This window comes from Phoenix dactylifera, chromosome 13 (assembly GCF_009389715.1).
Source record: "Phoenix dactylifera cultivar Barhee BC4 chromosome 13, palm_55x_up_171113_PBpolish2nd_filt_p, whole genome shotgun sequence".
Classification (NCBI taxonomy): Eukaryota; Viridiplantae; Streptophyta; class Magnoliopsida; order Arecales; family Arecaceae; genus Phoenix; species Phoenix dactylifera.
The window spans coordinates 1,642,462-1,668,962 of NC_052404.1; the positions used below are offsets into that span (position 1 = coordinate 1,642,462).

At 37.6% G+C, this 26,501-nt stretch overlaps 3 protein-coding genes and 1 long non-coding RNA gene across 11 annotated transcripts; 2 read left to right on the forward strand and 2 right to left on the reverse strand.

Moving 5' to 3' along the window:
* Positions 1–1,296: 1,296 nt before the first annotated feature.
* LOC103707247 (probable E3 ubiquitin-protein ligase BAH1-like 1) lies at positions 1,297–5,679 on the forward strand. 3 transcript variants are annotated; one of them, XM_008791658.3, is made up of 7 exons: positions 1,297–1,446; positions 1,565–1,779; positions 3,692–3,936; positions 4,123–4,377; positions 4,837–4,974; positions 5,147–5,205; positions 5,285–5,679. In XM_008791658.3, the coding sequence occupies exons 2-7, from the start codon at positions 1,590–1,592 to the stop codon at positions 5,388–5,390; spliced, it is 993 nt and encodes a 330-aa protein (XP_008789880.1). In that variant the 5' UTR covers positions 1,297–1,446; positions 1,565–1,589; the 3' UTR covers positions 5,391–5,679. The 3 variants fall into 3 exon arrangements, with proteins under 3 accessions (XP_008789880.1, XP_026660523.1, XP_008789881.1); XM_026804722.2 differs by having other exon boundaries at positions 1,306–1,446; positions 1,553–1,779; XM_008791659.4 differs by lacking the exon at positions 1,297–1,446 and adding an exon at positions 1,470–1,489.
* A 698-nt stretch (positions 5,680–6,377) lies between these two features.
* LOC103707309 (heparan-alpha-glucosaminide N-acetyltransferase) lies at positions 6,378–17,348 on the reverse strand. Of its 3 annotated transcripts, none has more exons than XM_039132762.1 (14): positions 17,125–17,348; positions 16,857–16,994; positions 16,694–16,775; positions 14,709–14,785; positions 14,501–14,616; positions 13,628–13,745; positions 9,326–9,442; positions 9,068–9,159; positions 8,164–8,230; positions 7,973–8,054; positions 7,736–7,827; positions 7,306–7,389; positions 6,855–6,998; positions 6,378–6,743 (listed from the first exon to the last, which is right to left on the reverse strand). In XM_039132762.1, the coding sequence occupies exons 1-14, from the start codon at positions 17,272–17,274 to the stop codon at positions 6,597–6,599; spliced, it is 1,506 nt and encodes a 501-aa protein (XP_038988690.1). In that variant the 5' UTR covers positions 17,275–17,348; the 3' UTR covers positions 6,378–6,596. The 3 variants fall into 3 exon arrangements, with proteins under 3 accessions (XP_038988690.1, XP_038988692.1, XP_008789968.3); XM_039132764.1 differs by having other exon boundaries at positions 8,164–8,245; positions 14,423–14,616; positions 17,058–17,163; XM_008791746.4 differs by lacking the exon at positions 7,306–7,389.
* On the forward strand, positions 9,449–13,333 carry LOC113462732. The gene is made up of 2 exons (XR_005514476.1): positions 9,449–12,924; positions 13,024–13,333. It is a non-coding gene; the product is annotated as an uncharacterized LOC113462732 (long non-coding RNA).
* A 1,595-nt stretch (positions 17,349–18,943) lies between the features above and the next one.
* Positions 18,944–25,947, reverse strand: LOC103707248 (sm-like protein LSM4). 4 transcript variants are annotated; one of them, XM_039132765.1, is made up of 8 exons: positions 25,816–25,947; positions 25,610–25,653; positions 25,388–25,429; positions 25,123–25,221; positions 24,942–25,019; positions 19,939–19,981; positions 19,340–19,510; positions 18,944–19,235 (listed from the first exon to the last, which is right to left on the reverse strand). In XM_039132765.1, exons 2-8 carry the CDS (start codon positions 25,610–25,612, stop codon positions 19,213–19,215), a joined length of 459 nt encoding a protein of 152 aa, XP_038988693.1. In that variant the 5' UTR covers positions 25,613–25,653; positions 25,816–25,947; the 3' UTR covers positions 18,944–19,212. The 4 variants fall into 4 exon arrangements, with proteins under 4 accessions (XP_038988693.1, XP_038988694.1, XP_008789882.1 ...); XM_039132766.1 differs by having other exon boundaries at positions 25,891–25,932; XM_008791660.4 differs by having other exon boundaries at positions 18,947–19,235; positions 19,358–19,510.
* Between the last annotated feature and the right edge of the window lie 554 nt (positions 25,948–26,501).

The following is a 26,501-nucleotide window of genomic DNA, read 5'->3' on the forward strand; positions in this document are numbered from 1 at the left end:
GCGCTGCCGACCGCACGGGAGGAGAAGAAAGGAGAACGGGGGAGAGGAAGGAAGGAGAAGAAGAGAAGAAAAAAAGAAAAGAAAAAGAAAAGGAAAAAAAGAAGAAAAGGAAAGAAAAAAAGAGAAGAAATTTTTTTTTTGAAAAAATAAAAATAAATAAATAAATAAATATTTATATAAATGAATGAATGAATGAATGAATAAATAAGATAATAAATAAATATATTTCAACATTATTAATTGTTTACACTAATAATTATAATATTTTATACCTTTATTATTGTATTATACTATAAATATTATATTATATTACATTACATTATAATACATTAATATGTTATTTTAAATAATTTAATATTATGTTATATTATGAGAAATTAATTTATACTAATAATTATAATATTTTATACCTTTATTATTGTATTATACTATAAATATAATATATATTACATTATATCATAATACATTAATATTTTATGTTAAATAATTTAATATTATGTTATATTACCAAATATTAATTTACTCTAATAATTATATTACTATTATGCTATATTATAATAATATTATTTTATATTATAAAAATATTATACTATATCGTATATTTATGTATTAATATATGTTATGTTTTATTATGTTCTGTTGTATAATACTATGCAATGTCCTTTATGGTAATTTTGTCATACAAAAGTACTTTCTCAGTTTGTTTACCAAACACAAAACAAAGTACCACAGCACTTTACGAATGTAGTTACCAAACAGCAAACAGCTTTTTATAACAGCTCTACTTCAGACAGCTCTACTTCCAACAACTCTCCCGGGGCCTAATTCTATTTTACAACATTATGATGTCATGGCAATAGCTTTCCTTTTTTAAAAAAATCTACTTCATTAATTATAAAAAAAATAATTTTATAATTTATAATTTTCATGGACCAAAAGTTCATTATATGTTAAGACATTGAAATCATTAGGGTTAGCTCAAAACCACCCTTTCTCCTATAAAAAAATCCGTTGCAATCAAATATCATGACCGCACTTTTCTCCTTCTTTTTCCGCCAAACGAGCCCTAGGATTCATGAACGTACCTTTAATGTCTAGCTATGTACATTGTTCCCGATAGCACACCACTTCCGGTTCATCCCACCGCAAACGGTGATATCGGAGATATCCTCACCGTGTGTCTCTTAACCTGGATTTATTAAATTAAATGCTTTCCCGTTTTAGCAAGGCCGAATCGCCGAATCCCGCCGAGTTATCGGGTATTATCTCATCGCATCTCTCTTCTGCTCTCTTTCCTTCTTTCCACTTCCACCCGTGGCTTTCGTGTCGTTTTCGTCAGGTAACAGAAGCGAAAACCAAATAGCGTCCAAAAGAAAAGAATTTAGAACAAGAAGACGGCGACGGCAAGCCTCTCTCTCTCGTCTATCTATATTTATCGATTACAAGGTAGCGATCTCGTTGTCCTTCGCTTCCAAATTGAGGATATTCTGTAATTCTCGCTATATGTTTATTGATCTTTGTGTCGTCTTGGGTGTTATCTAATTGTTTAAAGGTGGAATCTTAGGTGGTTTGGATGGTGGGGGGAGGAGATGAAGTTCTGCAAGAGGTACGAGGAGTACATGCAGGGGAGGAGGGAGAAGGAGCTCCCCGTAGTCGGATTGAAGAAGCTCAAGAAGATCTTGAAACGGTGCCGAAGGGATTTCCAATCCCAGAACCAGCATGGAGAGGAGGAAGGAGGAAGCCCGCACGGGGGCAACAGATGCCCTGATCGTTGCCCAGGTATTTATTCACCTTTTGAATGAAAAAGGCGTGATTTTTACTTGGACTTCGATTTAGTTCTCTTCGATTGCCCTTAAATTCAGTGGAAAAAAAGGTTTTTTTCTGTTTGTTTTCTTGTTTGATTTGTGTCATCTAATCGTAGAATGCTGGAATGGGTGCAATAAATTTTCTGATCGTTGCCCAGGTATATTTAGTGAAAGGCCCCTCTTTTTGAATTAATTATTGTCATGTAATGGTGAAATTGGAAGAAATGAGGAATGGGTGCCAAAGTATATCCTGGCACCTCTTGGTTTCTCTTTATCTGATGTACTTTTCTTCTTTTTTTTTGGGTATTTTTGGATTTTTATTCTCATAGTAATGCTGGTTTTTGCTGGTATCGAATGAAAACAAGTATTTTCATATTTTATAGGCTAATGTTATAAGATGGTAATATTAGAAGAGAAGCTGGGTTCAGTGGGAATTCTTATCCTATCATCTATCCGAAACCCACTTCCTGTTTTTTAGTTGATGATTTTATTTGATTTATTTTTTCATTCATTTTGATTTTTTTTATATATACTTTTTTTCTGTTGGATTTTCTTTGCGCTGAATGAAAAGCCTTCTTCTAAATGGAAGAGAGGGTGTAATGGATGAAAGTAGACATCCATTTGTTTATTTGCCTGGATTGATCTGTTCTGTGGTTCTTCTTGTTTTGCAGATTATTTAATTATTTACTCATTTTGTTTGGTTTTGTTTATATTGAATGAAGTAGCCGTATTTTTGTGACAGTTAATTAATATGATGAGATGGTGGAATTTGAAGAGAAGCTTGAATGGGTGGAAATGCATATTTTAGTTTTACATATTCCATGATTTGGAGCCAATAGGTCTCAGTATTTTTTACTTTGAATATTGTTATTTATCAGCAATCTTTTCAAGATGTATTGGTTCTAATATTTTATTTTTGTTTCTGTTGGATCATACTCATAAATCAGTTTCATGGCATGGTTATCAGCAATCTTGAAATCATAGGAAGCCACTTAAACTACCATCAGTAATGTTTCTTGTTTTTCCTCCTCTCAGTTCGTGCATGTTGGAAAGCTTTTAGATCTGATGAATCATGCTTAGAGAAGAAAAGATTTTTCACAAACTATGCTTCCATTGGCCTTATTATCTTGTTTGGCAGATTTTGAATTTTCATGTTGAAGAGACATGTAAAGGACAGAAATTGCCAGTTGATGGTTGTTTTTGATTGGTCTTGCTTTCTTTGTTTGTTATTACATCAGTATTGGGTTCGTTCTTTCATTTTTATCTTTTCTTTTAGTTCAATGCTGAGTCACTCTGCTGGTGCTGAAAATTCAAGTGAATAGAGGAACTGCCGACCATGTAAGGTCTGGTATTTGATCAAGTACAGGGAAACCATCAAATTATCTTTCTTTTATCTTGGCAGAACTTGGTAGTTTCTCATCACACATCGATTTTAATAGACAATCAGATGTTATATACTTTCTTTTGATACTTTTGGGGACTTGAGATTGGTAGTGTCCTGTTTGCTGGCTAATTATAACATCTCTAAGCTTGGGATTTTCCCAAAATTTATAATTTGTAATAAATTTACATTTTGTTCTCCTTTCTATGCTTGTAAGTCCCCTAAGTGGTAGTAATTTTTTGTGATGCTTTGAAAGACCAACAGCTTATCTGCAGCTGATCATCTCTTTATCAGGAATAATCCTTTTTGGCCTATAAACTAGTGTTATAGTTTGTATGGGTGTTCTACTAACTGAACTTGCATTTCCAGTAGTCTTATATTTCTTGTACCCAATCTACAGCCAGAAGGGGGAGTTGTTAGGTTCATTTTACCACCCTATATGTTCATGGACTAATAATGCGTTTCCTCTAGTTTAAATTGACTTGTTTTTTTGATTCACATGTAGTGTGTGATGGCACTTTCTTCCCCTCCCTTCTCAAGGAGATGTCAGCTGTTGTTGGCTGCTTTAATGAACGAGCTCAGAAGTTGCTTGAATTGCATTTAGCTTCAGGCTTTGGTAAGTATTTGATGTGTTTTGGAAGCAAGTCTCAACGAAATCATGGAGCTCTGATACAAGAAGGCAAAGACCTGGTTACATATGCTATTATAAACTCCATCGCCATGAGAAAAATTTTAAAGAAATATGACAAGGTATGCCACTTAATCTGAGGTAACTTGTTCAGGTGGCAATACACAGTGGGCGGTTAACCTTTTTCCTTTCTTTCTTCCTTTGGTGGAATATTGATTCCACTCCACGACCTCGAATTTGGAATGGTTTTATCATAATACTTTTAGTTTAACACCAACATCTGGTTAACATGGACCCTTCATGTGCAGGTTCATTACTCAAAGCAAGGGCAGGCATTCAGATCACAGGCCCAGAGTATGCATATTGAGATCCTGCAGTCTCCATGGCTCTGCGAGCTCATGGCCTTCTACGTCAACTTGAGGCAAAGCAAGGTCAACAGTAAGGCTTTCGTGGGGCTATTTGAGGACTGCTCACTCACATTCGATGATGACAAGCCAATGCTCGCATGTGGCCTATTCGACTCTACGAAAGTTGACATCGATTTGACATGTTCCATCTGTTTGGTGAGTTTGTGATTCTGCTCTATAAATTTTGTTGTCTCGTCACTATTTTCCAAAGATTTAGCTAGTCTTTATACTTGAGAAAGAAATCTCTTGCTTTGAATTGTGAGAGTTGTGCAGCCTAGTCTAAATTGTGCCTTTTCTTACCAATTTTAAGATTAACAGAAATGAAACAATAGTGAGACTGTGTCTGGGTTTTGTGATCATCTGGGTGGTATTTTGATGAAAGCTGCAAGGTTGTCCTTATTCGAGGAATTAAAGTAATTGTAACATGCTATTTGGCATGGATTGTTCTCTATTGATGCCATGTTACTCTGCTTGGTACGTGTTTTGGGACACTGGGACCTAGGAAATTTGTTTGCTTTCTGAGTTAGTTTGAGTGTCGGTTACTTTATTATTCTTAATGCTTACATGTTTGCAGTCCAATTGCCTCCTATTAAAGTTCATATTGGCATTTTGCAGGACACTGTGTTTGATCCCGTTTCTCTCGCTTGTGGCCATATATTCTGTTTTATGTGCTGCTGTTCTGCTGGATCTGTGTCGATTGTTGATGGGTTAAAGGCTGTGGATCCTAAAGCAAAATGTCCTTTATGTCGACAGGTGCATTTCTTTCTTATTTTCTTCTCTCTATGATTGAATATATGCAATGTCTCAGTATATCTGCCTACGTGTCGCATTAGAGTGGAATAATGTTCCTTAGATCACTCAGAAAATTAAAAAAATCTAGAAATATCTACCTGATATGATGTTTTTTCTTGATTTGTAACTTCAGGCAGGAGTATATGCAGGTGCTGTACACTTAGATGAGCTAAACATCTTGTTAAGCCGAAGGTATAGTTTTATTCAAATGCTCTATGTCACATTTTCTTTAGTGGTAAAGAATGTTTTCTCACTGCATGCCCTCAAACAGCTGTCCTGATTACTGGGAGGAGCGACTTCAGTCTGAAAGAGTGGAGCGTGTTCGCCGGACCAAGGAGCATTGGCAGTCCCAGTGCCAAGCATTCTTGGGTGTCTGAGAGTAGGTCAGCTCATTGTTTGTCTTTTGCATTGCATGAACTGCTCTTTTGCCAGTTTGACCATCACTTCCTGTTGCTATCTATAAACAAATGTGCAATTATGGTCGGTTGGATCGAGCCTTTGTAGCCTTCTGGGAGTTCAAACGTGGTCTGCTCAGGTTTCATGAAGTCATCAAAACTAATGCATGCCATGTTTTAGTAGTAAATAGATTCTCTAATAAATGTTTCGTGGCCATCATTGAGAAGAGATTATATGATTGATGATTCTAGAATGTTTCATTCCTCAAAATATAGAAGTATGAGCTTCTTCATGTGTTAGGTAATGGAAGTTCACCTATAGCACAATCTTGAACACTTTCTCAGTCCTGGCATGAGATTGGATAAGGTCTGATATGATTATTATCCAGCATTAGTTTTTGAAGCTTTTTTTGGTATCATATACATTCAAATGGCTGCCGGGATGCGACGAGGCATTGGAGTAGCCCAGCTGAGTGAGCTATATATAGTGGGCTACACAAGGTGGATGACAGCTACAGTTTTTATGGGGCTGGGACCCAGTCCAGATTTCAGACCAATTTGGAATGGAAGAGGGTCTGACTTACTAGAGAAACAGGATTTAGGGGCCCAGAAACCAACCAGGTACTGGTGCTCTCATGCAACAACAGGGTGGCTGTAGGTTAAAATTCTGATAGAGATAACCAGGTGCAACATGATCGTGTCAAGTTTTTATAATAAACCCAAAGCCATTTAATCTTTAAACTTAGAAAAAAAAAGGCCATGAGTGTAAAGCTTAAATAACCAACAAGAAAAACAAAACCCAGTCAAACCAAACACATAAGCATGGCCCAAAAGGCAAATCCTGAGCTTTTTTTGTGGCTGTGTGCAGTGCATTGTAAAGGCTTTCTTTGTGCAAATATGGACAAATAAATGCGGAAGTGATACTGAGTGTTCCTTCAAGATATTGCCAGTTTAGGAAAAAAGCAAAGATGAAAGATAATAATAGGGATCTTCGGATGAAATTCTTGACGCAGAAGTTGAAAGCTTTGTCACTCACAATGTTTATATTTACAATGCACTCTTTCATGTAAAACATCTATCCATGCTTAGGACTGGGGGAAAACAACATAGTATACAGCTCAGTTCTATTAATGATAGAAACTTATAGCCAATGGGAATGATGTTATTTACAGGCACCACTTCGATGCATTACAATTTCCAATAAATGCCCAGATGGTGCAGAACACCTGCAACAAGTGCCCAAAACAAGATCTGAGCAAAGATTACATAGAGGAGAATGCCCACCCTTTGTGAGTGCCACACTTTGATGAATATGTGCTTTTGAATCCAGTAAACCTGTCAGTGGATTGTTTAACATTACGGGGGTGAAATATATGTACGATATGAATTTAACTTGCCAATATATCCAAAAATATAAAATAAACAAAGAAAGGCCTAAGCATATACCAGTGTATTATTAGGGCTCTCATAATACCACCCATTGAGGAAACCTTCAAATATGCCTTCTGCAGCCATTACAAACACAAGCATTGCATTCATACCAATCCACTCTAGTGGCAGAAAGAGAGTGCGCAAACCCAAAATGTCAACCTGGAGGAAATTGGCACAAGTGGCTTTATAAATTGCATAGCGAAAAAAGAGAAGGGCAGGAGGGACTAGAAACATAAACCAACTCCTTTGAATTGGTCCAAGCTAGTGCTTAGTGGACAGATTATAGTATCTTTGAATTTTAAAAGCCACTTGGTTAGCAAGCTTAGTCATAACGGATAACTGACTTGAGCTCTTCTAACAGAACATATTGATTCTGAAAATACATGAACAACGGCAAATGAATGTTGTTGAAGATGCATTTCTGTTGAGCAAAAGCCAAAAAAAAAGAGAAGAAAAGAACATCTGCCCTGAACAAGGAGTGGGTGGCCATGACACACGAAGCACAACATACTTTCATGTACATCAATGAGGATGCATAACTGACATGAAACTGCAGAATGACAACACCCATCAATTCCACTGCAGACATTAGACTAAACATAAAGGACTTTTTTCTGACATAAGTATTATAAATAGCATCTGCCAGTATTTAATTACATTGCATTGAGTTCAAAACTTGAATAACAGTTGGCCGTCCAAACTATAGAACCAAATACTTGGAATTTTAATGCAATTTACATGCAATAGATAGTTACAAAAATGGATATATTACACGTCTGAATAACATCCTGGACTTGCTTATGTTGTAAAAGAATAGTTTACTAGGACAAGCACATCTTTTGTTCACTTTTTAATTAAAATATAAGAACACTGATGATGCAGAAATCATGGCATACCAGGAAATAAAAAATGGAGAAAACTATTGCGGCTGCTCCAGCTGTAACACAAACATAGCTAAAACTGTATAATTGCTTGTTTAGGGGAATTGCTGCATTCAAATGACACAACATTGGTAAATCCTGGTGAAAATACAAGCAACTAATAGCATAACCAATATAAATAGAAGAAGAAAAGTGATAGGTGACAACAGGAAGCTTATAGATATAAAGTTCAACCAACACTAGTACTCTTACCGTGTGAAAAATGCAGAATAATTCCAAAAATGAGGAGGGCCAGGCCCATCGGAACCCACAGCTTTAGTCTATTTAGATGACTCTGGATCAGGGGAAAAAAGAGGTCATATCAAACAAATCATTACCATCTTTCATTTATTCTCTTTTTTTCTACTAAGCAAATCAAAGCAAATTTAGAAACTGAAGTCAACCTTCATATGCACAAGCACATGTCCATAATGCACTCCAATGATTGTTGTCAAAATAGAAGACATTGAGCTGCATAAGATAAAGCTTGAGCATAGGACCAAAAGAAAAATAGCATAGACACTTTGAGGTAGAGATCGGAAATTAATTTTTCCAGCGACTGTGATACTGATGAGGAATGAGAAGTCCATAATGCCATATTCTGAGTAAAATCATAAATTATAGCTGCACAAGCAGGCATAAACAGACAAGCACATACATCAGTATTATAATTCATTTTGTTTGTTGAATTGTAAAAAAAACGAAAATAACTGCCAAGCAAAGTCAGGATCTAAGTTGTGGCCAAGAGCCAGAAGGGGTAAATAACCAAGATCAATCTTCTCCTTCAATCAGAAACCAAATTGGCCAAAAAATAATCAAAATTAATCTAATAATGTTATTGGCATTTCTAATCTAGTAAACGATAATCGGCTAGTTATCATGCTTCTTGCCCAAATTGCAAAGAATAGATGAACTTGTGTGAACAAGAGCAGGTGCACTAGTAAATTCATTCAATAAATCACTCAATACATTAAAATCAACACATGCAGTATTATAAACTTTTCTCTTTCTTATTTTCCACTCTAACTTATTCATTGTATCCGAATCTAATGCCAGTGCTCATGCACCTGATAGGGATGCAAACACAATAAAGACTAAAATGATGTAGGGAAGGGAAATAAAACATTACAGTAAGCATGTCATTCTCTGTTAAAGTAGAAAACAGAGTTTCTTGGTTGAATAAGCATCTTAAAGAAGCAGCATAGGATATAATTGTACCACCAAGATGGCAGAAGATATTAAGAATGATACCAGATACTTCAGATTAAAATATAAACAATTCTTCTACTTATTTCTAGTTGGACCAACCTTAGGATTCCTTCAGGGTCAAATGGGGCTTGGCACCATGCAGGAGCATTCTTACGGAAAGGTCCCTCATGAGGAGAATTATTAGTGCATGCCTGCATTACTTTGGAAGATATAACATTCACAACTATGTATAAAAAAAGTTCTGCGTGGGATTGCCCTCCTTTTCCATATTAAAAAAAAAAAGATTTTGAAAAACTCATTGATAAGTAAACAAGAGTGAAGAAGACAAGTAAATGGTCTGATCTGATAAAAGAGCACCTTAGATCTCTTCCAAGCTGGATGCTGATACATGTGGTTGATGCCCAGCACTTGTCGGTCAATATAACCAACAGCATTACAAGGAGGATCCAATTTCCCCCTTGTACCGCATGCCACCTAAAAGTTGAGAACCATATAATTGTGTTAATAATGGGTTAAAGGACACAAAAAGGTCTATATTGTGAGAAACCAATGCTTTTTGCAATTAAATAGCAATGTGGGATAACAATTTTTAATGCTAATGAGAATAAATGGAATAATGTTCAAAAAATCATCACATTTCCTGCATTAAACAGGGGTCTTAACATGGGAGCAGGTATCGATACACATGCATGTCCGAGCATCGCACCAGGGGCTTTTCGCCCATCTAAGAAAAGGAGTTCTCATTCTCACACAAGGAACTGAGAGGCAGTTGGAAGTTAGATGGGCACATGAACTACAAATCAAGTGGGTCTAAAGCTCACTAAGGTGATAGTTGTTCCAGATATATTTCTCCAACCCATTTTGTTGGTGGAAAGACCACAAAGTTAATGGTCTGGTTAAGGCCTGAAAGCTGTGCCTGCACTAAATAGAAGGCTTGGAAACAGTTCTTCATTAAGAAAGTAAAGGACAAAAACAAACGACCCCCATCCTTCAGAAAAATAGCTGGTTCCCAGCAGAGAAACTAACAAAGGATCACTAAGGGCAATTATTGTTTGTACAGACACATAACAGCTGTATTATTTCAAGAAGATGACACGATTCTCTGCCTTTTCACCTCCTTCCTTTTCTCAGAGTCACCTCTTAACTGGAGTTGTCCTTGGGGCCACTCCTTTGTCTATCTTGGCACTCACGATCTCATATAACTAAGAGCTTTAATCTCAGGAAGGTTAAGTTTTTAAAAGGAAAATTTTGCTAAAACTGATTCGGTTGTCTGAAAACTGCTTCAGCTATCTGACTTAATTTCAAGCCATACAAGGGACCTCATAGATCCATTTGACAAAAAATGCTTCTGGAAGCTTCGACCCCACTTTTTCATGTCGATAAAGTGAGCTGAGCATATGGCAAGATTTGTGCACCAACTAAAGGTTATCAGACCTGATTCAATTGGGTAAAAAAGCTTGACTTCTACAAATATTATTAGTGGAAATTATGTATCTCCAAAAATTATCATTGTTGTGGGCTACAAACTGAAGACAGTGTAAGGAGTTGCAAAAGGAAGTGCACATTGAAGGGTGGACTCATAATAGCCACAAAGTAAACTCTCACCCGGAGCTAGTCTGTTGTCATGAAGAATGGCAATTACTCATACCCTGCAACTATTAATGCAGAAAAGATAACATTAAATTAGTTCACTTGCCTGATTTGGACATCTGTGCATTCAAGTGCTCCATCAACACAACAAACGAGAACAACAGTACCACTTCAGATGAAATGATGCTTCTACAAAAGCCTAACTGGCCCTTAAAACAAAATGTTTGTGTGGACTGGCCCAATGCTTGATTCCACAAAAGCAAAACTCATCTTTTAGTGTCCTTCTTATCAGCTTTTTAATTAAAAAATACTTTATGATGTACTTTAAATTCTTATTGTTTTAAATTGCATCTTAAGCATCTTAAAGATTTAAATGTCATGTAATTTATAAAGTATCTCAATGCATTTGGATTACTAAAATTTCATACTCCCATCATAGTTGTTTACGCTCATGCTCGAGATCGTCATGAGCATGTGAGGGCCTTGTCCATTGACCGGCCTGCACTCGGTTGGGCCAGTGGGCCGGCCCAAAGTGGCCAGCCCAAGGCCACCGTGCCATGGCGCGATACAACAGAGAAGAAGAAGACTCCGAATCCTTCTCCAAATCCGGCTGAGACTTCGCCTATTTAACTTCCTTCTTCCTCCTTGGATTTCCTCGAAACGCCAAAGATCGCCGCCGATTTCAAGCTTCTTCTCTGAGCCTTCTTCCTCGTTTCCTCGCCGAAAAGAGCCACCGGAGGCTTTGCCGGACCAAAGTAACTACCCAACGTCTCCTCTTTCTTTTCCTGGTTTTAGAGATGATTCCATGATGAGTTCGGTTAAAGAATCATCGGATTACCTTCTGAAACAGAGGTGCCCTATTTTGGCTTCTTCCTCCTGTGCTCGCCGCCGCCGACTGCTGGGATTAGCTAAGCTCTGCCACCTTCCGAGAGCTCTGAGAGCATGTGGCTGCCCATTAGAGAGTTAGCCATAGTTCATGCTGAGTTTGATCATTTTTTTTATCGTCTTCTTCCTTTCTTGTGCCAGCCGGCGACCGTCGCCGGTGGTGCCACGGCCGAAGGGCCACCAAGGCCGTCGTCGCTGAGGATTGGGCCATAATCCTAACTAATGTTGGCTTTGAAAGCTAATGTAATGTTGGCTTCGTGTTATCGTGGATTGTACCCCTTGGTAGCACGACTATGTCATGCTTTAAATCTGAGGCGTGACAAATATGGTTCAGAGCTTCAAATTTGTGAGCTAGCTCATTCCCTCTCTCGTCCTCTCCTTATATCCCCTACACCACTGCTTTGAGGCTAATACCAATATGTTGACCCCCAACCATCGAATCGCTTTGAGATCCGTGTCAGTATAAGTTAAAATTTGTAAGCTCTTTGGAATTCAGCTCATTCTCTCTCTCTACTCCTCTCCTCATCTCCCTCCTCTAACCCTTACCCTTGCTACCGTACCCCCCACTTCCATCTTCTGACACTGCTCCAGTTCATTCCCTCTCTCGTTCTCTTCTCATTTTCCTCCCCCAAACCTTACCCCTTGCTACCGTACCCCCACTTCCATCTCCTGACGCTGCCCTCCTCTTTCCTCCCCTTCCTCTATTGCGCCCGCAGCATGGGAAGAGGATGGTCGTCTTCTCTTTCTGGCACCCCCCAATGTTCCATCCTAGGAAAGGAAGAAGGAGAGGAAAAAAACTTACATTTTAGGTCAGCGGCGTCCTCCCTTTCTTAGATAATGACACGGAAGAGGATGGTTGCAGGTCTCCTACAGCAACCCTCCAATATTCTGATGAGAAACGGACACGGGAGGGAAGAAACATCCTATGGTCATGTGGTCACAATGCTTTTCGGGCAACCACATATAACAGAGCAGTGATCTCTGCACCTTGCCACAGCTGGAATGACGAAGTGACCGTACCTGCAGCAGATATGGTGACGCGACCGCAGACATCCTTCTGCGAGCGGGATGGCACGGTCACGCGTGCCTGCAGACTGATCTCCTTTATTTTTTTCTCTGTTTTTTTTTCTTGCTTCATCAAGACAGCTACTGCTGTCATCTGCCCCAGCTACGGTGAGGCGGCCACACACATCCACCTGGCTGCATGATGGCACAGTCAGGCCTGCCTTCAGAGTTTTTTTCTTGTTTCAGTGGGCTACATTTCATGGTTCATTCATTAAGACATGTATTGTTTTCTTTTTTTCTTTTTTTTCCTCTACCTTTTGGTTCAGAGGGAAGCCATTTCACGGTTTATTTATTAAGACAGGTACTGTTGGGCTATGTTTTACGATTCATTCATTAATGCAGGTACTATTTGCTCTATTTTTTTTCATGTATGCCTTTTGTTTTTTTCTTGTTTCAGTGGGCTATGCACTCTAGAGGTAATGCAGACCGTTCACGTTTTATTAAGGCAGGTACGGAGGAGGGAAGCCGTTTCATGGTTCATTAATTAAAACAAGCACTGTTCTCTTTTTTTTCAGCTTATGCTGCAGAGCGATCTCCCCAAACCTTTCAAACTGGCTGGACCGCGCTGCGTGGAGGTCTCCGATGCCGACATCTGGGTGAACTTTACTGCGACACTTGTCATTCTGGGAGACCACCAGGTTCTCCTTTAATGTATTGTATAGATTTGTCTCTTGCACTACATATGCTAGGATGCATCTCCTAACAGACGCCATTCTCTAAAACTATAGAACACTTTCGTTCCAGATATGTCAAGTTATGGGACAGTATCGGTTGAGAAAGATAAACGTTCACTGAAAAATGAAGTACAATTGGCTGAAAAAACAAGTGTCAAATTCCTTATGAGGTATTTGTTAACAAATCCAACAAGTTTAGTTGATTCATGCAAACTCATTATTGAGAATATCTAATTGACATATATAAACCAAGTTCAGTCACAATCAGGCTTATTCAGATAACACATTTGAACTTTTCCAATCTTATAACAGCAATATCAATTCTGATCTCTGATTATGAAAACACTAGTAGTAGCTGTTGATGTTGTCTAACACATACAAAATACATCATTCTAGAGAAACGATTTACAGATCAATCTCATGAGATTAGTGAAGAACTACTTACAGTGAAGACCTTCCCATAGTCCTGGCTATCGGTATTGTGCACTGTAAACTCCCAGTCAGGAACATATGTCTCATAAATTACTAGCAGGTAGGTCACAAGAATACATGCAGCAAGAATCCTGATAAATTTAGAGAGGACAAGAAAATACTCGAATGTCACTTTCAAATGCATAAGTAAACATATGCATCAATATTCTTGGGATAAATACGCAATAATGTAGAGTTGGATGTCTCCAAACATGCAAAACTGTGAGCATCTTATCATACATGATGTATACTATGGTCACCTAAATGTAACTGCAAAAAGAAACAGGCAGAGGTTGTATGCCCACCAATGTGTTTAAAGAGAGCAGTATCTGACTTAAGTTAAAGGAGAGAACAATCGTCAGAGACAGAATCAAAATAAATGTGGGAAGTTGCAGCAGTGAAACTGCATATGGAAAAAGCATGGGATGCAAGTACGAAATGCCTGGAAAAAGAACATACCGATAAGGAGTATCTGTGGAATCACGAAAAATGCATAGGTAAAAGGATAAAAAATATATGACAGTAACATATTAAGAATCTAGTTTTTCATTCCATATTGTGCTCCTTTGTTTTGAAATAGATTTCTACCAAAATCACTTTTAAAAATTTTTCTAATTCCCTGTCTGATACAACACTCTTCAATTCAGAAACTTAGTCTGCGCTGGAATATACGCCTCTCCAACATGTCATATCTTTTCTGTTTACATGAGTTTCCCAGATCTAAAAACAAAATTGTTTAGGTTTCCCAATAAGTTCTTAGAAATTATACAGATTAGAGTGTAAGATATGAGCTTCACTGCATCTTTGAGAAACATTTCGCGCGCGCGCACAGTGAGAACTACCATACCATTGCCAGCAGCATAACTTAAATATTGAGCATGGTGTAGATGGTTGATCCCCAACTTTTGCATCCTTTGTTAAAATTTCCAACAATGCTACTACCAAGTATGCAAGAGCAATTCGCTAGAGATGCAAAAACAACAGCACCACTCAGATTTTCCTCAGTTATAATAAACAGTGAATTTAAGTAAACCAAGATAAGGTTCATGCTTCACCTGGAGGATGCCACACCACCTTATGTGCTTCATATCAACTCCATATGATAGTTTGTCAGGAGCATGGGAGTATCCACCTAACAAATTATCAAATAGTATTAAGTAAAATCAAATAAAGAAAAAAAATATCGATACAACTTCAAATAACTCAAGAAACTATATATGATATGATTATACTAATTCTGTGTAACCAAAGATTACCTACCACCATCTTATTACAGCAGAACCAATACCTATAAGATGCTTCACAAATCACAATACATCATCATCATCAACATCATCCAAGCTATTTCCTATTAAAACTCTGTCCATGTGGAGCACAAACTAGGTTGAGAAGGCTCTAATGCAGGATTGAGCACATCTTCATTCTTCACTACTTGTAAAATAAGCTATGAAGCTCTGTAACTTTGTTGCAGTAAAGAGGCCTCCGTAAACTCATATTCATTTGGGCTCTCTTTATTGTGCAATATTCTGAACCATACTAACTTGACAACCTTATTACCATATTATGCAAATTTTCCTAAAGTTGCTCAGAAAACAAGGAAAAGTTAGCTTGACCTCAACGAGGTGAACTGCTAAACTCATCCTGGCAAAAGATATCAAGCTGATTTTGGTTGCCATAATATCTCCATGAAGCAAAATGTTGTAATTGCAAAGACATGAGGTTGAAACTGAGCTTCAAGACTAGTATTTACATTAGGCTGCAAAAGATTCACTACATTACATCGTAGGAAGTTAAAAAGAAGAAGAAGAAGAATATCGTGCAAAAAGTAGACTCTATATCAGCTTCTAATTCCAAACTTCTTAAAATTCTCTATATGGACTATATTACTAGTACTTATAACTAACTATTAATTGACTCACACAAATCTCTTTGCAGGAGAAAGTCGCCCTCCAGAACCTGAACTTTGTCTTGCTAAAACCTTAGACTCTACCAAAATAATACTATTTACATAAAGGATATGCTTACTTGAAGATGCATTGATGAACCTTGAACTGCATATGGGGAAAATCTAGCCTAAAAGAACCAGCTTGTTAAGGGCCTGTTTCGGTAACCAAGCAAGAGTGGACTGGATTTCCTGCTGATTTGTGGATTGTACAACCCATTTGGGCATGGCGGCCCAAATACTATAGGAGAAAAAAAAAAGATCTCTGTGGATCCTTTCTGTTCCTTCCGGTGAAGGATGCTGATCAGATAGCATCGGGCTTGATAAGACCGCGACGTAGTTTTTCAGTTAGAATAGGAGCCGGAACTTAGATGGGTTAACAGGACCGATTCGCACAGGATATTACTGCAGGAATACCCAAACAGACCCTTAGTCACTTTGGAAGAAAAGAATCCCAAGTGGCAAGAGAGATAGCTGAGCAACTTTGGTCCAAGAAGACAAGGATAGCCATGAAAATGTATTGCACTGAATACAGAACAGATATGGATAACATATTTAATATATCCATATCCATGTCCATTTTTATTCAGCTTGTGCAAGAGCAATATGTATAACATCCATACTTTTTTTTTCTATAACGGATATTGGCAAAGGTCGGGCACCAGTATATATGTATTTCCTTAAAATGTTTATAGATATGGATCATATATGAGTATTTCTATATTTGTTTCAAAGCTTAAACAAATGTTCATAAGAATTATATTTTCAGTAAATCCATATTTTCTTGAAGTTGGTATGGATAAAAACCGGATGTTCATTATCTAAATTTCCGACAAAACATAACATAATTGATCATCTATGATAAATATGATAGGAAATCAAGAAAATATATCGAACATGTTAGTCTTCAAAAATAAACTACACAAAAACTAATCGGATGCATAGAACTAAAACCTAAATAATCCATCAACATTATAAAATGAAACATTGTTACAATTAGTGCAATAATGTACAATTCTAAATTGTGATCAGTGCAACAGATGTCACTATAACAGCAAAAGTACAAGCTTTCCCATTCAAAGACAAACTTTTACCCACCTTGCAAGATGATGCCCCAAAACAGCAGCTTGAGCGTCCTGACCACCACCCTCCTCACAGCAAGAAGTCGGTTCGGTATCCTCTGCACCCAAAACAGAAAAGAGTTTTAAGATTACCTCCACACCGGCGGCGATGGAAATGATTCGAAAAAGAAACCCCAGACCTTGAGAGAGAGGGGAATGGCCATCCCCACGATGAAGAGAAAGAAGGGCATCACGAAATCGGCGAGGTTGCAGCCATTCCACGGCGCATGTCCGATCACCGGCCACTCGCCCCCCGCTCCGTCCACCAAGATCATCATCTGCGGAAAATACCAGATCAGAAGGCTGTGCGTCAACCAGAAAGGAATGAAAGGATTCTCTACCGTCCGATTTTTTTCGCAGGATCATCTTCGAATTCGGGAAGCGGGAGGGGTGAAGGAGAGGGAGTACCGCGACGGTGAGGCCTCGGAAGATGTCGAGCGAGGCGACGCGCTTCGCCCGGCGGGGCTTCTCGGCCTCGCCGGCGGCGACGAGGAGGCGGTCGGGGTCCTCGTCAGCGGCGGGGTGGGATCGACGGAGGAGATCTTGGCCGGTGGCCATTTCTTGTTTGGGGCTTGGAGAGGAGTTCTTCGGAGAGGAGGAGAAGTTTGGCGTGGGAGAGTGAGCAAGTGTGATCTGGCAGGCGGCGGGGTGTTCGAACGAGGGATGCTCAGTTGGCGGGCCATAGCGAAGATTCCTCCTTGCATGATTAGTTTTGTTTTGACGCGGAACCTTGCTGTTAACGTATGCGCTACGTTTGTCCGGCGAGGGATAATTTTCATTTGAAATTGCGTATGGATATTTTTTCGTTTTTAATCTAAGAATTGGTTTACGTTGGTGGTCCAAGCAATCGTGTCATGCAATGTGTGATTGGTTGAGGAAGATGGTTCATTCAAATGTGATTGGGTGAGGGAGATGGTTAATTCAAAAGAAAGAAATAGGATATTTGATGACCAATTATATGTCTATAATATATATATATATATATATATATATATATATATATATATATATATATATATATATATATATATATATATATATATATATATATATATATATATATATATATATATATATATATATGTTTGATGAAGGCGGCGATTTACATTAAATAATAAAAAAATCACATCTATGACTCAAATTATTAAATGTAATTTATTATGTTAAATTACTTATACACCAAAATTTACATGATTGGAAGACTCCCAGCATGTGCATCACATGATCAAAAAAATAATTATAATTTAATGTTATTTAGTTTTGACTACTTTATGTATTAGAAAGAGAGCTACAAATCATATGATTTTTGGTATCGCAAAAATTTAGAAGTAGTAAATTATATCCAATAACTTAAATTATCAATATAGGATCTCTATCATCCAATCTAGAACTGATCGGATTTAAGTAAAAATTCACTTAAATATAGCCAAACTTAGCTCCACACATACGTGTGTACGTACATACATGTATGCATACATGTATACATACATGTATATATATATAAAGAAAGAGAGCTAAGCTCGATTACACACGAGTAAATTCCTACTTAGCTAAGCTAATGAAAGTTCCATGCTGATAATTCGAATAATTGAAATCTCTAAACTGCTTACAAACCAAAAATCATGTAGTTTGAAAATCTCTAACTTAGATATCTAGATTTAGAAATTATGCAAAATCCCAACTCATTAGAAATATGTATCATCAGGCTTCTTTTCGGCCAAATCAGCAACAACGAGTTTCTTATCATTAGCTTGGACTAATTTCCAAGCTAGAGTAGCATCATCTGGTGATTAGCAAACAGCAAACACAACATCATCATGTTAGCAGCAACATCCTCAGTTATTCATGCAGAAGGGATAGGCCACTGCCCTTAACCTCAATATCCCTAACAAACAGATGGATTAACCTAATTTTGATTGTGGATTGCACATATGGATGGTGTTGAGGTTGGATGCCCGAACACTCCCTGAACGAACCTGTAAGCATTTAGCCATTTACACTCTTTTCAGCTGTCGCAACATAAAAGCACAAACTTTGCGGCCACCGAGTACAAATACATAAAACCTCTCGGCAACCAACAGAGAGTTTATAATCTAGAAATAGGAAGATCAGACCTCAACCGCTTATGGACTCCGGTGAAGTATACTGTATGTTAACGACCACCCTGATTAGATTGCCTCTGGGTGTTGCCTTCCTCATAGCCAGGTAATCCTGAACGTACACAATGAAGGGGGAAAGGAAGACACTGAATTGCAATAGATCCCAGCTGATCCTTATGTCTATAGAAAAGCAAATCAGGAACAATCGAGAACATTAAAATAATTTCACTCAAAGCTTCCTCACACATCAAATCATATCATGCAGCAGAAATTCGCTAGGCCCAGAACAAAAGCGAAGCGATCTTATAAGTTGCATCTATTGATTCATTCTTCACATTGAGGTTAACTATGCAAACACAAAGAAAAGCCTTTAAAAGTGGCATTTTCTTGATCTGTATCAACCACGGCCACGCCCGCCGCCTGTTAATATTTATTCCATAAAGAGAAAATCATGAATCAGTTTTTATGCAGAATGAAAGCTAATATTCTCCCACAAGCTAATGAGAAACACCGATGATACATACAAAGAGGGGAAACCATACCTCTGCCGCCGCCACCTTTACCACCAGCTCCACCCTTGCCACGACCACCTTTGCCACCGTCTTCCTGACGTCCAATGCCTTTGGCTGACCTACCGCTGCCGCCATCCTCTCTACCTCTTCCCCTTCCACGGCCAACACCAGGTGGTTTCCTGTCTGCAGAGAGAACACACGAAAAATAAAAATGATTCAGGATGGTGCCAAAGATGTGAGCCACTAATAGTAATGTGCACAAGGACGACTACGAGCCTATGTGCCACGGCTCATACTCAAATATTCAAAAGGACAAATATTCTTCTGGGACGGGTTTTTAACAGATTCCAAGTTTGTTCGATCAAAGAATGAGTGGTCATCCAACAGTACACAAATATTCAAAAGAACCTAATGAGCTCACAGGCTTTAGTTGTAGTATGTCTTGAATATTGTTCAATAATTTATTCCATATATTGGAAAGGGACAAAAATGTTTCATCTTTGTGAGTGATGAACATTGTTCTATTACCTCATGATGTAACAAAATATTCCAGTATCTTGAGGTTTAAGTTCTCTATAATATCAAAAGTATAATAGGTTTGTGGAAGTTACCTGAACGGCTCTTGGTGGTTTCTTCTTGAACTTTGTCAATGACCTGGAATAGCAACCCAGAATTAGAACTTCTTTTTGGAAATTAAATCAAATCAAGGAATTGGAAGCTTATGAACCGCGTGTCCAGATAGTTATATAATCCCAAGTTCATTAGTAGGAGGTTTAACTAGTACAGGTTAAGGACATAATACGTGTAACAAAGGAGCAAAATGACCTGCCACCCCTAATAATTCCCAAGACTTAAAGAGTCTAGGGAAAGGAAGGAAGGTTTGACATGGGGATTGCATTCATCTCTATGGCAAAATCTACATAGATACAAACCAATCTGAAAGACAACAGCCAACCGAACTCCATAACTAGGCCATTTATGTAATGATACATGAAACCTGACCAAAATAATGTATCATGAATACCTCTCATAACATATAAGCATGAACTTCAGCTAGCAACAAGGTGTTCTTACTTTTACCCTAAACTTATGTTATCTGGGCACTTGCATGGTTGCCAAGTTTCAGGGTCCTCGAGTGCTAGACATGGCAGCCTCAAAAAATCTAGGCACGGGGACAGAGTATATATGCATGTCTGTACATGCACACACATACATCACATGTATAAGTGTCCTCAAGCCATTGTTTTCATGCTTATCAAAAATAAAGAAACAGAAAAGAGAAGTAGAGAGAGACTGTCAAAAAAATAAAATAATAGAACAGCCATGAGTATGCAAGTTGTTTAAGTTATTCCTTAGACACATTTAAGTTATTTAACATGTGTTAAGATACTTAAGATGATAGATAACCATGAAACTCTACTAAAAATATAATATCATTGCAAAAAGTGGTTAGCTCTTAGAAAATAAGTCTCCTGCATGATATTCCAAAAAATGAGTGCCAGGATTTTGTTGATGTCAGCAAAGCACTTCAAAGTGGATTGTCCAGCTATGTCATGTCACGTCCTACGGTCCTATTATGTCCAAATGTCCAAAAAAGCCGAGATATCTAGAAACCTTTATATATATATATATAAAGAGTGTTAACCTTAATGCACCTGAGTGATACTTTGTTCAACTTGATTGGGTTGCCAGCACTGCTGCTATTGCTATACTGAACACTGACCCCCCTCAAGCAGAAAATTAAGCAGGAGTTATTATCATAATTGCTCTGGTAATGTTGGTACCTCATGCCTTGCAGTATATACATACCAAGATCTCTATTAAACAGATGATAAACCTTAAAACATTACTTAACTGAATGAGAAGCACTGATAACTTCTTTGCAGAACAAATCATCGGATAATCATACACCTTCTTACAGTTTGAAGGAGTCGCACACTCTTGGTGTATCAAATACAGGGATCAATTTTAGACATGCACAGACCAAGGTTACCACAATAAATGATACGAGAAATCTACTTAAGGATACTAGACATCCATTATCTACATTGGGAAAAAAACTGTGGATAAAAACAGCTATATTTCACAGGCAACACAAGACTGGGGACAGGTAAGGCAATTGATTTGCTGGCTGCGAAGTACAAAGGAGATAGTTCCTACCTGTTCTTTTTACAGCTGTACATATGCTTTGGGCAATTGGATGACTCCATCAAGTAATTTTAATGATTTAAATGAAATTAAGTCACCAAGCTATTTTTTGCAAACATTTGGTAAAAGTGATAACTATTCCAAGCTACTCGAATTGCAAGTAAAAAAGTTTGTGGAGGGGTCAATATTTCCCGGGGTTCCCAACCTTCAAGTCTATGTATGCAAAAATCTCCATTGTAGCATTGATGTGGAGGTGCAAATTGCTGTAGATATCCAAAATAAAAGGTTCACATTGCTATGGACAAGGCTAAATTATGGTATACAGTTATAAATAAGAAATCAATGAATGCTCAGACCAATGACTTTGAGAGATGATAGCTTGCTGTGCCTTCTTCAAAAAAAATAAGTGTGACGCACCAACTACTTTCCAACTTTTTACAAAAATAAACAAGCAGCGAGTTCGGCATATATAGCTTTCTGTTCTATTGTTTACTAAATTTTTGTTTATATACATAATGGCAACATTAGGTTATGCTTTGAACTTTTAAAGATTTTGCAGTCATTCAAATTGTCATGCAAACCGTGGTCATGTTGCTCATTGTCTGAGTCATGTGCTAATTCACATAAGCCACATATCACAGGTTCTAGCAATTCAATTCCTTTTCGCTATTTTTCTAAACAAGGTTTAAAATATTTTTTTGCAACCATTGAATCCACCTTCCCAGCATCATTATGTAGATGGGGAATATGTTCTTCTCTAGGGCCCTTTTATATTAACACAATGAACTACATTGATCAGGCACAAACTAATGTTGTGGAACCCACAAAAACAAAATTAGAAAGCAATATGTAAAGAAACTATTGAAAATTTTAGAAATGTTCATCTAATATAAATGATGCCTATCATTAAGGCACACTAAAAGCAAAGAGAAAAGGGAAAAGTGGCTAGATGAGTGCGAATGGCTCCCCCACCCACCCACCGACCCACCCCTTCTTTTGTAGGGAAAAATATTGTCGGAAGGGGGTGCTGGGTTTAATAAAGGATTTTGATTTTTGAGTACAACTTTTGTCCTGGGTTTTAATGTCAGAATACCCACCTGGAAGCTGGAAATCTCAAACTAAGCCTCCTGTTTGACTTGAACATCAGGAAAGTAAAAAAGAAATCTAAAAACTTAACATTATAATAGGACTACTGGATCATTAGAACCAAAAAAAAAAATAATGATACAAGTTTTCTTTAAGATCAAGCCTTTATATGGTACTTGCACATGAACCAACCTACCGCACTCAATGTACAATAACATGTCCATAAATTTGATAGTCCGTGGTAATTTCATACCTTTGACTAATTTAAGCATGTAAGTACCATTCCACCAAATCCGATAAACAATCAAAAATAATCAAAGACATATGCTCTGGTTTATGCCGCATTGTTGAGACTAAAGTATTCCAATGCAGATTTCTCTAATTGTATAGGAATACTAGAAGCATTCTGAAGGCTGAACTGCATGGATACCATTCTAAATGACATTGAAACATAAGGCTCTCCATGTTCCAAGCACAGGACTCATATTTCTAACTTGTCTGCTGAAGCAGTAAAAAACCAAAATCCAAGTTGAATAAGACATCAAGTACAGCTATTAAAACTAATACTTAATACCACACACATATTAAACCCTCTACAATATATTGATGTGTAACCACACACTCAAAAATGGACAACAATTTGCAAAAATGCTAAAATAAACAGCAAATCTTCTCAGTGATGAAGTGGCCATCTGTTGAACATCAAACAACATATCACACCCTGCTGGACAATATGACCTCAAAAGAGTCCTCTAACTAGAAGACAAGAGCAACAAATAAGTTCATCATTGACACTATCATGCATGAATTGTGAGATCCACCCCTTTAAATTCAGCTAGATTTTATGAATTCAACTTTGCTATTGGTCCTCGTCTAAGCCCAAGTCACCATTTTGATAATATTCTTGAGTTATTTGTGCATAATTCTCAATGGTTCTTCTTTGATCAGCACATATTAACTTTCAATAAATATCCCAAACACGTATTCATTTAGCCATCTAAGGTCAATCATCTCAAACAACTTTCCTTCATAGATCTGCCTCAAACTCTATGCTCCCTAATTCAACTTTAGGCAGTCCTTCCATATTGACATTAACTCCTATAACTGCTACTGTATTCATTTTTTGTGTACATAGTGCAGCATAGATCTTTAGTTCCTCCATCATCTTTCCTAGTATTTGCTTGCCTTTTTTTGGTGTTCAGAAGGTCATTAGAAGTTGCACATGTCATTAAATTTACTAAAATCTGCTTTTTCTTTCGAATCAATATAGCATTTTATGTCCTATACACTCTTTTTTTCAACTTTTTTTCTAATTGACAAGCTTACTCAATAGCTGCATTCTGAACATCCACTTTCAACCACCAATTTCCCTTGCCAGGAATTTTTATCTGAACAAATTTAGACACTACAGCATCTCAGAGGCTACTCCATTAATGCAAACTACCAAGGAACATTACTTAATCTTTGGGCATCTTCTTAACCTCCGATTGTAGTTCAGCTCATGCTAAGTATATCTATAAACAACTTGCACATGTTGAGTGGCTAACTCTCTCCAACATATAATTTTGATGCTTACTTTTCATGTCTCTGTAGAAAACATAGGAATACTTGATTTTGATGATTATCAAAAAGAAGAAAAAAAACTGAGATTGTTGATTTTTCTATCTTAAGACACGTGTTTATACGATCTTTAAATTAGCTATTTTATGTAATAACGGATTTATAGGCATCAGCCAATTACCTTCCTCAAAGTATCCATCTCTTTTGTAACTGAAGATGGTAATGGTACCAGTGGCTTGCTGTATTAGCATCAATTAGCTGCATAATGTATGTAAGTGTAATGTACAAATAAGCATATAACGTCTGCATGTAGAGACATACAGACAGAAACATAAACAAATTTATCTGTGTATAAATCCCATTTTATCCAAAACACACTGGTCTATCAGCACAATATTAATAAGAATGGATTGCACATGTTCAGTGATGAGGAAGATCAACATCGTCCTACATATTATGTATTTTGACCAAGAGGCATGAGAAAGAACAACAGGAATGTATAGGAGGATTATTTTAATAACATCTTCCACTTAGTTACTTGAAGGGGGTTTAACAAGCAAAAGAACCTCATTTTTGAGTTTGTGTATGTTTTAATAAATCCCACATAATCTTCTCCACATAGAGGTTTTTGCTCAATCATATTATTTTTGAATAAACATGCAAAAAGTTCTGTCCAAAAAAGAAAAAAGAACAAAAATTTTAAGCTCTTCCAATTAGCAAGTGACTAATTGGAACACAGAGATAAAGGATAAGTACCGCAAGAGTAAAGTGAGAGGGTAAAAGAAAAAAGACACTCTTCTGCAAAGGTTTTCTTATATACCTCATCAGGAACGCGAAGATATTTAATGGTATTCCCTCGAATATAGCATTCAGGCATCCTCCAAAACCTGTCTCCATCCTACATCACAATGACATCCTATAAGAAGCACGAAACAAAACCAATCTAATTCCACTAGAACAAACCAAACAGCAATACATAAACCAAACAACAAAACAGTCACCTTTGAGGTACAAATGACCTCACGGAGGTGAATGTTCATCCAGGTATCACAGTTCACCAAGTGTCCATTGTACGTCTCCCCGTTCTTCAGCTCCACCAGCTGTCACCACACAATAACGTCATCAATCAACACACTAAATAACTACCAGTATCAAGAAAAACGGATCCAAAAACAAAGCCCCAGCATCATGAATCCAAGAAAGCACAAAAACGTGAACCCTATGTAATAAAGCGACAGTCCAAAGTTAAGGACAAAAGTATCTCACCATGGGATGCCCTTGGGCCGTCTTCAGGAGTGATAGCGGAAGCTGGAAAGTCGCACCAAAAGTGCAAGTTCAAAATCATAACACCCCAAGGAAATAATACAGATAATTCAAAAAAAATGAACACTTTGAAACCCTAACCACATCCAAACCCTAATAGAACCCACAAAAATAACAAAAAAAAATCCTCAATTAAAAAAAAAAACCCGTCAGAAAAAAACGCACCATCTTCCCGAGCCCGGAGATCGAATAGGCCAAGAGAAATAAACCTGCAATCAAGAACAAGGGTGAGAAGAGAAACAAAGGGATCATCCATAGCCCAAACAAACAAAACAAAACAAAAAAAATCCATCTCCTGGGGAGCAGAGATCGATGGGATCGATCCCTGTTTCTTAGAACCCTAGAATCGAAGAAAAAGATTAGATACGAACCGTAAACTTATTGTTTTGGGAACGAAAATTCTCGAGCCCTAATTATAACATGAGAAGAAAGCGAAGAAAAATTACTCTCATGGAGGAAGGATTTAACCAGGAGAGCCTCCTATTCTGACTCTCCATGGAAGTGAGGTACATATTTATACTGGAAAATGGGGGTGGTCGGCGACGGGTCTGACAAAGTCGGGTCTGATAATTTTGGATCTGAATGAACCCGATCCGAAACAACGTAGCGAAGCCGGATCTAGTTATGATTGAAATTTTGATTAGGTGCAATCCCATGACCTTAGCGGAAACAACATAGAATTGGACTTACAGTTCGCATGATGACATCCCAATCCCATACTTGTTAGCTTGCTTCACTGCCTCCAAGTCTAAAATTGATCAATTGTTGCTCTTGGAGGGTAACTCAGTAGAGGTGATTGAGCGGATTCTACATAAAAGATCGGGGATATCTAATCACCTGCTACTAAATGACATCCGAATGCTGCTGAGAAAGTGTGATACCTACCATGTCATACATGTGTTCTAGAAGGCGAATCGAGCTGCTGATTGAGTTGCCTCCTTTGCTGCTTACCATTCTGAAGAGATTTTTTGGATCCGTTTTGTATATGTTCCTCCACATCTGTGGAGTATTTTGTCCTTTAACTCTGATGACAATACTCATGCGAGACTAGTGTGAG

Bases quoted from the DNA above. Each gene is read 5' to 3' on its own strand.
- LOC103707247 (XM_008791658.3), top strand. From the start codon at position 1,590: ATGAAGTTCTGCAAGAGGTACGAGGAGTACATGCAGGGGAGGAGGGAG. The intron at 1,780-3,691 runs GTATTTATTCAC...ATTCACATGTAG, and splicing joins ATGCCCTGATCGTTGCCCAG to TGTGTGATGGCACTTTCTTC. The intron at 5,206-5,284 runs GTATAGTTTTAT...GCCCTCAAACAG, and splicing joins AACATCTTGTTAAGCCGAAG to CTGTCCTGATTACTGGGAGG.
- LOC103707309 (XM_039132762.1), bottom strand. From the start codon at position 17,274: ATGGCCACCGGCCAAGATCTCCTCCGTCGATCCCACCCCGCCGCTGAC. The intron at 13,746-14,500 runs GTATGGTAGTTC...TAAATTTATCAG, and splicing joins AAGTTATGCTGCTGGCAATG to GATTCTTGCTGCATGTATTC. The intron at 9,160-9,325 runs GTGCTCTTTTAT...AAAGTAATGCAG, and splicing joins CAGCTTGGAAGAGATCTAAG to GCATGCACTAATAATTCTCC.
- LOC103707248 (XM_039132765.1), bottom strand. The intron at 25,020-25,122 runs GTGACTGTTTTG...ATTGTGATGTAG, and splicing joins AGGTCATTTGTACCTCAAAG to GATGGAGACAGGTTTTGGAG. The intron at 19,511-19,938 runs GTAACTTCCACA...TTCTCTCTGCAG, and splicing joins AACCACCAAGAGCCGTTCAG to ACAGGAAACCACCTGGTGTT.